Here is a 13,320-nt window from a genome sequence, read left to right on the forward strand (position 1 = left end):
ATAATATATCTGAGCAGTTGATGGTTAAGGGCCTTGCTGAAGGGTTTTGAACCTGGGACCTTCTGATACTCCAATGCCCTAATCTTTGAGCTACCCATAAACTCCAACAGGTTTTTGTTAAGGCTCTTGTTCTAATATTTCTAACTACATGTACATTCAGGGTGGTATGGCAGATGACATACACCCTTAAACGCTAATAATAAATATAAGAACATTTAATTTAAAATAAAAAATTTCAATATGGTAAAGGATTCTGTAAAGAGAAAGGTATTAAATATTAATTAAAGGAGTCTCTAGATTTTTTTTGCGTCTGTTGGAGAAAAAGAGGTTAAACTAGTCAGGAAACATAAAATTAAAATTATATTAATAAATTAAAAGTTATTATTTGCAGTTTGCAGTGATATCAGAGGAAGAAAAACTTTTTGAATGTTTTCCCCCTGATTTTCTCCCTAATTTTAGTCATATCCAATTTCCACCCGTCACTAGGGGGCTCCCACATTAAGGCCACTACTCAGTCAGTGAGGGCCAAAGACTATCACATGGTTCGGAGGAAACGCCAGCCGAACGCATCTTCTCAAACTTTTGATTGCTCACGCACAGTAAGGGCAGCGTAATACACTCACAGAACAGCTCCTTCCACTTGCATGAGCTCACAGGCGCCCCTGATTGATGTGAGAGCTCTAAATCCCTCCCACTCCACCCCGCTGTGAGAGCTCCGCCAATCAGCTTTCTCTAGGCCCCCGGCTGTGAGAGGCTACAGCATCACCTGGAAATCGAACTAGCGATCTCCGGATGAAACTTTTTCATTTGAATACCTTACCAAACCTGCTTGGTGCGCTACGTAAACAAAAAATATTTCCAAAATGACAAATGTAACAAATAAGACATAAAAACATCTTTCCATTGCAGAGGCTGTAACCCTAATGAGAATGATTGATGTTGGAAGCAATCACTCGAATTTTTTGAGGTGGTTGTAAAGCGACTGCACATATGTGAACACACACATGGGATCAGGGTTGGGACCCATCGCCATCATGTCGTCCACCTCGATCAGACGCATGCAGTCTGCCTTCGCCCTGTGAAAGAAGAAATAGCCAGAATATCACTGTCTCAGTCAAATACACACACATGCATAAAAAACTGCATGCACACACTTACTCAGCAGTAGTGAAGGCTAAATCAAGGTTGTGTTTAGGGTGTGCAGGATTCAGATCATTGTAGTCAAACTCATTAGGGAAGAAGGAGTGCACTAGAGCACAGAAGGCCATTCCATCAGACCAGCTGGAGGAGAAATTATGGATATCTATTTGCTGGAAAATTGAAGCGAGAGAGGGAGAGAGAGAACATTGTTTTCTTGCGTAAATATCTGACTGCACTGTAACACTTTATGCAATAAGACGATCAAAACAATTGATAATGGAATTCTGTTTTGAAATGCATTATTTTGCTATGAAATCAAAAGGGATGCAAACTTTTGTGCTTGGCTTCACATCTCATGCACAATATTTAAAATGTTTTTTAATTCATTTTTTTAAATTCTTATAAGAATAAAAGTGGTAGCTTTCCAGTACAGACCTGATAGCCGATGGTTTTGGAGCGGCACCACTCCAGCAGGAGCTGCTTAATGCCGCTGGCGCTGGACGTATTGAAGCTCTGAGAGCGTCTCACTTTAGGTTTCGACTCCACACTCTTATCTCTGGACATGAAGACACGAGGAGTTCTTTTGGTACTTTCAAATGTCCATGTGTGTGTTTGCATGTGTGTGTGTGTATTACAATGCTGCAAACAATATTGGAAGCCTCCCCATAAACATAAATAAATAAAAGCACCTTATGGGATGTTTTACACATTTTTTATGTCTATGTAGTATATATGCGTTTTTCACATTATTTATTTATTTTTAAGTGCAATGTTTTCATATTCCTTATTTTGTTTAGTCAGTGATTCCCTTACGTTATTTTTACATGTAATTGTTAATTTATTAATTTTGATTTGTTTTACACAATTCATTATTTTTAACAAGACAGGTGGTTTTTATGTACTTGTTCTTATTTTATATATGTCATTTTTTAAAACTATGATTAATTTGAGTGAATTTCAAATATATCTTAGACAAACAAAAACATCAATGAACAAACAAACCTACCTAAAGCACTAAAAAGCATCAAATAAAATTATACAAATCAAAATAAATACATACAATACTATGTACACATTTCTTCCTGCATAAAAAAAATAGTTGTCCTGAAACAATCAATTTTCTGTAAAAAAATCCATTGGTTTCCAAAATCTCCAGAATTTGTCTGATTTATGGTTTAGATCATAAGTTTTTCCAAGGGGAAAAAAACTGAGATATCTATCCTATATAGTGACTGTGGGAACCTTGGGAGACGACCACCGGCAAAATAAATTTTTATGCCAGAAATACAAGAATTGTTAACAGTAATGTAGTGTCCTCACCAAAAACATTTCCAGAAGTGTAGTTCAGACAATAAAAAGAATTGGACAATGTGAAATGTTTATCAGTTATCTTCTCGATCCTAGAATAAACTCCTTTCCAGAATGGCTGAATGCAGTCATAGTACCACAATAAAGTACATGGAAATTTACCCATGAATGCTTTACATTTAAAACAAAAAGCAAGTAGAACACCTTCTGTTACAATGTAATAAAAAAAAAAAAATTAGATTGCTTTCAAATATGATTTTGTAGTCATTTACGTGATTTTTTAAAGAACTTAATTTTTATTAGATTTTTTAAATGATTATTTTTCCACCTAGCTAATTAATATTCCCATATTACATTCTTCATACATAATAAATTTACTTTTTTGTGACTTTTACAAACAACTGGTTTATTTTTTAAATCTAACTTTTACAAGTGTTTTCTTCCTACATGACTCATTTATTTTCACATGTAATCGATTTTGTACATGAATAATTTATTAACTTTTCATTTCTAATAAAAAAAAATACTAATGTTAGTTTTACACATAGGAATAGATTACTAGTTTCTTTGTTTTCATATGGTTTATTTATTTTCACGCAGGAATTTTACCTGATTTGTTACTTGCTTTTTATGCGATTTTTAGGTGATAGGTTTTTTTCATGTGCAATTTTACAATTTTTCCCCTATGAATAATCCCAGTTCATTTAATTCATTATTTAAAAAATATCACGCATGAAATATATTTGAATTTTTAAGTAAAGATGGTTCCCTATGTACCTGTTAGGTTCAGAATTCATTCTCTGAAACAAGGCCTGCTTGCTCTGGTTGTTCTGCTTTGTCTGAAATCCAATCGAACTCTCTTTCCCATTCACATTGTCAGATTTCTTGATGAAGCTGCAGACAAAATTAAAAAAAAAGACAAAAAAAACTAAACAAAAACAGTGAAAGTTGTGTGACATGAAATCAACATCTCTAAATCAACATCTCTAAGTTTAACAAATGCGTCCTTACTTGTCACTGACTGGTTTGGAATCAAGGCACTGAGCTGGCTTAGAAAATGTGCTTGACTTCTTGTCTGGGGGGAAAGAGAGCATCATTATATATAAAATTCATACTGAGATAAAACGCATCAAGTTCAGGTGTATCAATAAATTTAACCTGGATAGGCAGATGAACTTGTATTTATCTTCGGGCTGGAGGTCCACGGCTTGACTGCTGACACTAGAAAAAGATAATAGTTTTAGACAAAGTTGGTTTGGGGATATAAATAATTTTACCAGTACACATAACTTACCAGGTCTGCTTGAAGAGTCCGGGATGGGTTTAGAAACTGTTGCGTCAGATGCTGATTGGCTGAAAAGCAAAGCGTTAAAATGTGGCGTAGTGTTCGGCTGTGAAATATTACTAGACCTGCTGATGGACTTGGGGCTTCTTGGGACTTGGTTGTTGCGGGTAGCAGACAGCTGTGGTGATGAGATGGCTGGATATTGGCTGCCGAGAGGTGACTTCAAATCCTGAGACATCCCTAATAAATTTTTTTTAAATATATATATATTTAAAATGCAAACCTTCTGAAAATACTAGAAAAATAGTCCTAAATGACTATCGTGTGTGCATTACTTTTAAATTAGTGTAATTTTGCATGCGAATCGACAAATAAGAATGGAGTCTTTGCAAAGTATTAGGTTTATTTAGCATTGCTTTGCAGATAAAAGATCTTGGTTAAGCATGCTGATAATGTTTGATGTTTGAGGTCTTGGTTAGCATGCTCGTCAAACTGCTGCACTAAAAAAAATAGCAACGGAGAACGGAAAGAAAAGGGTGATGAGAATGCAAGAAGGATTTGGTGACACCAGATTGCTATAGAATGCTGAGAAGTGGCGTAAACCTGTTGGGATGTACGTTTATTGGAAAATAATGATCAAAGTTCAGAGTGGTACCACATCAAACCTCCAAATTGTTGACCTTCTGGCCCTATTAGTTTTATTCAATGTACTTTTGCCATCATGAGGTTAAGAAGTTAATGAACGAGTAGAAATAGAAGACTTCACATTTGTGTTACTCACCAGACTTACTTGAAGGTTCACTCATTAATGGATATGATTTAATATTCAGTGTTGATTGGCCAAACACCTTTGCCTTTAGTGGAGGGGAGGGGTTAGGGAGAGATGAGCCGGGATTGGCTGATCTCCTGACAGGCTTAGGACTCATACGAATCATAGAAGTGACAGGCGCTTGAGGTTTTGCAGTGGTTATGGATGAATCTACAAGTGTTCTTACTTCCTGTGATGCCGAAGAATAGACTGAAGAGTATCCAGAATACTCTGACCAGAAACAATGAATAACAGCAAAATTAGAACACATTTGGGAACTCCGTTCTGTAAAAAAATACAAAAAAATTCAGAACTTACCACTATCAGGAGGCGATTCTGCTCGTCTAGATAGAGAACTTATGGAGAGCTGAGGTTGTGAGAAGACACGAGACATATGTGACTTCCCTTGTGACTCTGTTGAGGCCTCTGATTGGACGAAAAAGGAAATCTATAAGGCTCTAAACTCTCATAGCTCTCATTCGTTCTCTATGCTGCTTATCTTGTACATCATCACAGGAAGCATGAAGTCTATCCCAGGAGACTTGAGGCACGAGGTGGGGCCCACCCTGGACAGGCATACACACTCACTCACACACTATGGAGAATTCGGAAATGCCAATTAGCCAAATCTGCATGTCTTTAGATTGTGGTAGGAAACCCTCAATACCACCACTATACCACCAACCACTGGGAGAACATGCAAATGCACACAGACCCAAAGGAGGGAATCGAGCTGTCAACCATGAAGGTGTGAGGCCACAGCGCGTACCACTATACCACCGTGCCTCTAGATAAACATTTAATCCATAATCGTTTAAAGTATACGGGATATCTATAGTACTGTGAGTTGCATTATTCTTGTTCACACTTGTTATGATAAAGGTTTGCATAAAGTATCTATTAAAATCCAAGATATGCAGATGATATACAGCTGATGATATACAGCTGAAATGTAGTGAATCACTACCTGTCTGTGATGATGCCAACAACTTCTCGGTGTTGTGATTGGCTTGTCTTCTTGGACGTCTGGGGCTCAAGCAAGTTATGGAGGTTGCAATAGGCTGGGCAGAAGTCACATGCTGACCGGTTATTGATGACCTCACTTCTTGAGACACGGACGAATAGACGGACGAGTAGCCAGAATACTCTGAATGAGGAACAAAAGTAAGATTTCCAGTGAAGACTGGACTAGTGAGTAGAAGCCGAGTTATTGAGAAGAAATATTATTAAAGAAAAGAGATGTAAGTCATCATCTGGAGACGTGCACATTTTAAATATTAGTAATTAAAAAGTAAGTAAAGTAAAAGACATTGATTTGATTTTACCGCTTCCAGATGGTGAATCTGAACGTCTGCTTAGAGAACCAATGGACAGCTGAGACTGGGAGAAATTCTCCCCTTTTGACCTCATTTCCTGTTGCACTGAAAAAAAAAATCCATCTTATTGGATAAAAAACAATTTTAAACAATCTAAAGCTACTTTGAAAATATGTTTCTTTTTCCAAATGGGCCAATAAACAGAGAAAAATAATAGACTTGCACTCACATTGAACTTGATATTGGGTTTGGTTGATCTCGACGGTTACACCAGATGTCTCAGAAGAGTTTAAACAAATTACAGCTGGAGAACCGACAAGACTGGCATCTTGATTTTGTGCAAGGTCGTGGTTTGTCAGTCTTTTGCAAGGCCGTGGGCTTATTTGTGTGAATGATGGGACGGGACAATGAGAAATCTTTTTGCTGGAAGACTCTTGATCTCTGTTACTTTCAGGTGAATTATTTTTTTCTGGGCAAGAACAGTAATCTGTTAGACAAAATACAGTTTTTAATCTTTATGCATTTCAAAATGGAGCAATTTCATCCTGACAGTATTATAACAGCTCACCAGACACTGGTGAAGGTACATCTAGCACTGGCTTCTTCACTGTGGGAGGAGATGGTATGGAGTTGTGTTTGATGGAAGAATGCTCATCTTGGTTAATCTTGGCTGGTTTAATCTTAGAGTTTGGGCTCATGTGAACATTTACATTTACTTTTGCAGATTGGACAGGACCTTGAGATTCCATCACAGCTGCTTGTTCCTCATAAATACTACTGGTAGATGAATTTTTTTCTGTCTGGACTATTGGAAAAAAAAACACACAGGGTTGATTTTAGGGAAGGAATAAAAACATTAAGCATGGTATAATGCAGCCTGTATGATGCAGGCTGTTGTAAAGTTGCGTATTTTATAATCAGAGCTTGTCATGATGCAGCATCATGGCTTAGTGCTTAGCATTGTATCCTTGCACCCCTGGGTTTGGGTTTAATTCCCGCCTCGGGGACTGTGAGCATGGAGTTTGCATGTTCCCCATGCTTGGTGGGTTTCCTCCGACAGTCCAGAGATATGCAAATTAAGCTAACTGGTGTTCCCAAATAGCCCGTAGTGTGGTAATAAGCATGTAAGCTCCCCAGCTTGTGGCTTCGGATAAGATCTAGGTGTATGATGATGTTTATTGTGCAGGGTTATAGCTCCAGTGGTCACAGGTATCCAAAAAATGGATATCTAGGTCATTGTTAATAGCTGAGAAATTGTGGCAGTTCTTGACAAGTCTTGGTAGTTCTTAGGAAATCTTGAGCAAATAGTAGGCACTTTAAAATATTTAAAAATAAAACATGATAGACTATTCTTACCAATTCTGTGTTGTGGTCTGATTGCTGGTTTTGGTGTAGATGAAGGCTTGAAAGGTGTAGGGCTTTGGTTGGTTGACCTTAGAGGCTTGGGACTCAAAGGTACAGTTTCACTACTTAAAGGTTGGTGTGGAGGTGGTGTAGTTAGAGGTTCTGCATGTTGAGCTGAACTAGTTGCTTGAGAATGATCTAGTTAAAGAAGCAGAAATCAAACTTGATAATTATTATGAGATAATGAGTGGTTAGAATGGAACAAGAAAGAAATGTAGCTTATTCACCAGATTTGAGGAAGGGCTCTGAATATTGTGCAGAACAAACGGATGTTGGAGATTTCACTAAGAATGGGGTCATGTGGTGATTATTGAGAGACCCACTGGATTCTGAAGCTTCGCCAACCTTTGAACCTTTAACTGGCATTTCAGTTGCCTCAGGTGTACATAGTGGTTTAAATGGAGTAGGAAGTTGATTGGTTGACCTGATTGATTTGGGGCTTAGGGGTATGTTCATAATGCTGACTGGTTGCTGAGCTTCTGTCATGGACCCCAAGCTTGTCTGAACGGTGACTGTTGACCGTAGCACATGCTCTTACATTAAGAAAAAAATGATGGTTTCAGAATTTTGCAAACATTGGTAAAATCAATATATTTACAAAAAATTTTAAATATAAAAGAATTACCAGTTCTAAACATAGATTCTGAGGATTTCCTTGAGGCACTGACTTTACTTGATACAGCAAAAGGAGCCACATGAAGGTTCTTTGCAGATGTCGGTGGATCTGAAGCTGATTTGCTGAAAGTCAGATCAGTGTTTTGATTGGTTAATTGCCTGATCTGGGAAGTGATCAGGTTGGTGTCTGTATTGGCAATTTGATTTCGTTTTTCTTTATCTTCCAGATTGCCACCTCCTGACATCAATTCCTGCGTCTCCAACGTAACGTCTAAATAAGTGGAAGGTTAACAAGGTGAGATGTGGGGAAATTGGTGGGAAAGCAGAGGAGATAAAAAGAAAGGTAAACATAGATATTGCACTGACCCTTTTCAAAGGAAGACCTTTCTTCAATTGTCTTTAGTGAGACTTTTTCAGAGGGTAACTGATGAAACTGTTTGTGAGCCGTAGAGTTATGGTTGTCTGATGTCTTGACTTCCTGAACCTCCTCTGTTGGTTGAAAACAATACCCATAGATATAAATCACCAAATAACTGATAACTAGAAGTCTTCCTTAAGGGAGATTGGTGTGGTATGCACCTACCAGATTTATGGTGGGATTCTGTTTTTGGTTCTGTTGTAGAGATATCAATCGCTGAATAGCTAAATTGCGCTGGTGGTGGTATGAGTTTGGTAATAATAGCACGTGGATTATGTTTTCTCCTCCAGGGACTTGGGGAAGGAGGGCTTAATATACAACCTTCAGCATCTCCAGGTTTCTGGGGCGCTTCAATTGAAACCATGGATGTGGTTTGGGTGTTGGTTGATGACTTGACTTCCTCCGTCTCTGTGAGTCCAAAGGACAATACAGAAGACAGAAATGATTCTGCATGTATCAATTGCTATTCTGGTTAAACGGTTATGCCTCTTGTGCAATGAAACAAGGGACTGAGTTTGAATAATTTGTAGCTGTGATCATGGCTGAGATCAGGATGAGAATGTGAGTGTCACCTGTAATCAGCTTGGATTTAGACTTTTGCACCACCAGATCTCTTGCTCTGCTCGTGGCTGTGATTGAACGCTGTCTTGTAGTCATGGCGTGAGATATCACATGCTGACTGGATAATGATGACATCATATCCTGGGACACAGAGTATCCAGAAAATCCAGACAATCCAGAGTATTCTTAAATGACAAAAACAGGTAAGTATATATATAAAAAAGAGGTAAGTATATATATATATATATATATATATATATATATATATATATATATATATATATATGACTAAGAACAATGTTTCACTCACCACTTCCTAAAGGAGATTCAGGCCTAGGGTCTGTGGTATGATGTATTTGAGAAGACGTTATGGCCAGACAATCATCAAATGCATGCTGTATACTGTCCAGTGATGGGATTTCTTTTAATTCTTTAAGATAAATGTATGATTAATTCATGATTATTAATACCATTAAGAATTAAAATGAAATCAGTATGGCTGGTTGCTACCTTGTGTGTGTTCAGATTTATTCTCCAGCCCAGCTGAAGTTACAGGGTCTTTATCATCTTCTTCTTGTTTTTCTTCTACTTTTTTCTCTTCTCTGGTTATCTCCTGTCAATAAATAAAATGATACTGACAGGTTAACAGAGGTACAGGTCTGGCTTTGAGCAGCTATTATTATTACAGGTCTTTTCACATAGCCGTTACCATGCAACCCCTAGTAAAACCAACATACAATTATCCATTGTTTTTATTTTTTGTGCAATTAAAAATTGTAAGAACACATATGAGACTTGTCATATGTATGGATATGCAGTAGGTACACTGGCAGCCACACCCCACCCTCATACCTCAAATTTGTTGGGCTGTCTTTAGCTTCTATCGTGGGGTTCATTCACTTATGCAATGTTGCAACATTTATTTCCATCCAGAGATCCTGTATTGATGATGTGAAAGCTGAACTACATTACTCTGTAAAAGTCTTCTCCAGCGCGTGCCAAATACTCCCAATAGGGTTAAGGTCAGGACTCTGTGGTGGTCAGTACATGTGTAAAAATGATTCCTCGTGCTTAAAGAATCACTTTTTTATAATCTGAGTCCTGAAATTTCATAGTGCTATTGAAGAGGTAAAAATTCACAGATGTGATAACCTTGTCTTTCAATACATGCAGGTCACCAGCTGACTTATGTTTATTGCCACATAATATTGCTGAGCCTTGACCTGACCAACTGAAGCATAACACTGCCCTAAGAGACTTGTACAGCGTTTAAATGATTTCCAATCATGGTCACTTACTTTTTTTTAAAGAAACATTACATTTACACCTAGGGGTAATTTAAAGAAGCCATTTGGAGGACATGTGAAAGACTCTAAGGCTATCACAAAGCCCTTGATAAGGAAACAGACACAATAATCCAGGCAGAACCTTCAGAATTTATGATCTCATTTATGAGATGAGTGAAATCCCCCTCCACATGTTTCAAATAAACAGAAGAACATTAAACATGGTATAAATGTTGTTGGGTATCAGATTTGTGTGTGTGTGTGTGTGTGTGTATGTATTTTAAGCGGTGATTCTTCAGGCTTGTAAGTTTACATTCCCCATACATTTGTGGGCATGTGTGAGCGTACATCTGGTTAGAGGAGAGATTTTTTTTTCTCTAAAGGCACAAACTGCATAGCCTTTACCTGATGACCTCAGGCTTTAAAGTTCTATTCAGGGGTGATCAACATCTGTGACACACATCCTCTATTTGGTAACAGTCAGGAGCCAGAACAGCTACTCACTTCCCCATGTGTGTAATATGTGTAATATTTCTAATGCAATTTTTTTTCAACAATATCAAGTGCACAGATGTTACAGATGTTACATCTGCCAAATATCATCAACTGAAAAATTAGGATGTAACATATTCATTAGACTGTTGTGTGCTTGTGTGCATGAATCGTTTTAATAAAGAACATTTTATGATCTATCCTGTTATTTATAGGACGATATCTAAGGACACTGTAACTTATCTTAGGAGTGTGCTCATTTTTAGTGGAACACGACATCAATCAGCCCTGCTAAAAATACACAAGGCTTTTTAGGGCTCCCTAGAGAAAGAGAAAGAGGGAGAGGGAGCTCTGTGATCTGAGTGATAAACATGTGGCACCTGAACCACATCCTCAATCTGTGCGTGTGTAAAAAAAAAAAATAAAAAATTGTGTCACTAGTGAAGGATACAATCGGCAAAATTATATCAAGGGATTGGTTGGAACGGTGCAGTGAGTTTGTGAATGAGTTTGGTAGGCTGCATTTGTGCTGTTAGATCAGACGGAAAGGTCCCAAAGCCAACTAGACAAAAGTCATTACATACATCTTACATAAATGCAGCAGATACAGTGCTAATGTACCTGTAACTGTAATGCAAAGATCTGCCACATGTGAAAATTTTATTATATACTATATATCACTATCGTTTATATCTGCCTCTTGTTAAATGTGTCTTAATGTGTCATTAATGGAAACTAAATGCTTTCAAATTTTACACTATACAAACTATACAAACTATATCATAACTATTTGGATAAAATATTTTTTGCAAACTGAACACACACACATGCACACCCACACACATTTCCCATGCTTAAAAGCTCCCTTTGAACAATTATGGTCATGACACATATGGTCATGACACCTGTAATATAAGTTATGTATTATATAACAGAACATATTCTAACTATTATTAAGTTCATTTTGCACATTTTTTAAATATTTCACTTTAAAAAAGATTGTATTCAAATTGTAATGACTTTATTTATACTTGGTTTCACATGACAGAGTTTCAGATTATACCAGATCCCTAATTTAGCTAAATTCAATCAAACTTATGAGTATAATGAGAATCAGTCAGAAGGTGTTTTTTAATTTCCTATAACAGCAGCTCTGACAGTAGAGCAGCTCTAATAAAAATCACAGTTATAATATACTTGTGTTCCCATAGGAACTTTGTTTTTATAGAGGCTTGTGTCGTGGACTTTAATTTATCTACGGTTAATAATAAACAGATTCAAAAAAATATTTTTTTAAATTAAATTTAATTTGATTTGATTTGAAGCTTTCTATACAGTAGGTAGACACCAAGCATTTATATAAGGAGTCTCCAGTGCCAGTGATTTGTGACACTTTGTCCTAATGATTTTTTCGGAGTTGTGGCAACCCGCATCATACTAATTTCAAGTGAGATAGAAAGAAGAAAGGATGTTGAAGGAATGAGTGTTTACAGCTGCTATAGGTTAAGTGATATCAAATGCTAACTTGTTCCAAATTAAACTTTAAATGGACTAATTTTAAAGTGAGAGTTGGGGTCCTTTAGTTAAGTAAATCATTTGTTGTGGTGTAAAAGAAATAAAACCCTCCAGGATGTGCTGTTATAGGAAAAACTTGATCTTGTTTTATTCCTTACTTTTAGTTTAAAGTGAAAAATTGCAGACCTCATTTTGAGAAGTGTAGATATGAACAGGACATTCATAAGTAGCTTACTTTACACTCATAACTTGTATCCACGTTGATGGTGCTAGACTCAGGTGCAGTAGGGGAACTTCTGGAGGAAGACGAGTCTGAATCCACACACACAGACCCACCGAGTAAGTATGCCTCAGTTGGCCCACATGTTTCTTCTTCCTCCACAGGAGATGCAGTTCCAGGGCTACATTTCCCAGCTTGGATTTGGGTTTGACCTTGGAGATCATGGAGATCATGGAGATCATGCGTCCTCTGGGAACTTGACTTGCTCGCTATCCAAGGAAGTGTGTCTACCAGCTGGGAAAGAGCCTCCAGCTTCTCTTTTAGCTGCTGATTTTCCTCCTGGAGCCTTGAAACCATGGTCTCCAGGGGTTTCGCACCTTCACAGGCTTCCTCCAGGCGCTGCTCGACATTTCGTTTGAAAGTAGCGACTTCGACATGGATGTCACGCACAACAAGACGCAGAGCTCGTTCGAACTGTGCCAGCACGGCGGTGCCTGAGCCACTTGCTGTAGTCGATTCCATCACAGTGCAAGCTCAAGGAACTGTATGTGTGTGTAGATGGTGTTTGTGTCTTTCCTTTACCCGCCAGCGGGTGAGTGAGCAAAGAGTGCTAAGATCAGGCTCTTTCTTTGCTCTCTCAGCTCTCAGTGAAAGGAGGTGGGGGGGGGGGGGAGTAATGGAGAGCCTGGTTCCCCATTTAAGGGGTCTAATTTTAGAATGTATGTGCTGTCTGGTAGTCTGTCACTAGACTTAATGTTTCATTAGGGAAGGGTAAGTCAGGGCAAGCAGGGTGAAAAAATGATGTAACCTTCAATAATGCTAGTTCAAACTGCATAGAGTCAATTCCATCTAATAGAAGATGCATTTTTCATACATCCTTTCATTTTGGTAGTTTATGAGTAAAGTAGAACAGAAATTAAATTAAAAAACATTTAAAAAATTTCTAGTACAG

The 13,320-nt window shown here is 37.7% G+C and overlaps 1 protein-coding gene across 2 annotated transcripts; it reads right to left on the reverse strand.

The window, feature by feature from the left end:
* LOC128512448 (smoothelin-like) lies at nucleotides 1-12,930 on the reverse strand. 2 transcript variants are annotated; one of them, XM_053485726.1, is made up of 22 exons: nucleotides 12,384-12,930; nucleotides 9,366-9,468; nucleotides 9,166-9,285; nucleotides 8,867-9,040; nucleotides 8,460-8,702; nucleotides 8,243-8,365; nucleotides 7,887-8,147; nucleotides 7,489-7,794; nucleotides 7,214-7,399; nucleotides 6,426-6,662; nucleotides 6,087-6,326; nucleotides 5,867-5,962; nucleotides 5,509-5,688; nucleotides 4,860-4,967; nucleotides 4,515-4,772; nucleotides 3,743-3,973; nucleotides 3,607-3,669; nucleotides 3,460-3,523; nucleotides 3,226-3,342; nucleotides 1,576-1,696; nucleotides 1,159-1,310; nucleotides 1-1,076 (listed from the first exon to the last, which is right to left on the reverse strand). In XM_053485726.1, exons 1-22 carry the CDS (start codon nucleotides 12,888-12,890, stop codon nucleotides 950-952), a joined length of 4,017 nt encoding a protein of 1,338 aa, XP_053341701.1. In that variant the 5' UTR covers nucleotides 12,891-12,930; the 3' UTR covers nucleotides 1-949. The 2 variants fall into 2 exon arrangements, with proteins under 2 accessions (XP_053341701.1, XP_053341700.1); XM_053485725.1 differs by having other exon boundaries at nucleotides 6,087-6,344.
* Between the last annotated feature and the right edge of the window lie 390 nt (nucleotides 12,931-13,320).

This window comes from Clarias gariepinus, chromosome 24 (assembly GCF_024256425.1).
Source record: "Clarias gariepinus isolate MV-2021 ecotype Netherlands chromosome 24, CGAR_prim_01v2, whole genome shotgun sequence".
Lineage (NCBI taxonomy): Eukaryota > Metazoa > Chordata > Actinopteri > Siluriformes > Clariidae > Clarias > Clarias gariepinus.

Excerpts from the sequence above, each read along its gene's own strand:
- LOC128512448 (XM_053485725.1), bottom strand. The coding sequence starts at position 12,890 with ATGGAATCGACTACAGCAAGTGGCTCAGGCACCGCCGTGCTGGCACAG. Across the intron at positions 7,400-7,488 it reads AGAGCCCTTCCTCAAATCTG|ATCATTCTCAAGCAACTAGT; the intron begins GTGAATAAGCTA and ends TTCTTTAACTAG. Across the intron at positions 4,968-5,508 it reads GTTGGCATCATCACAGACAG|AGGCCTCAACAGAGTCACAA; the intron begins GTAGTGATTCAC and ends TCGTCCAATCAG.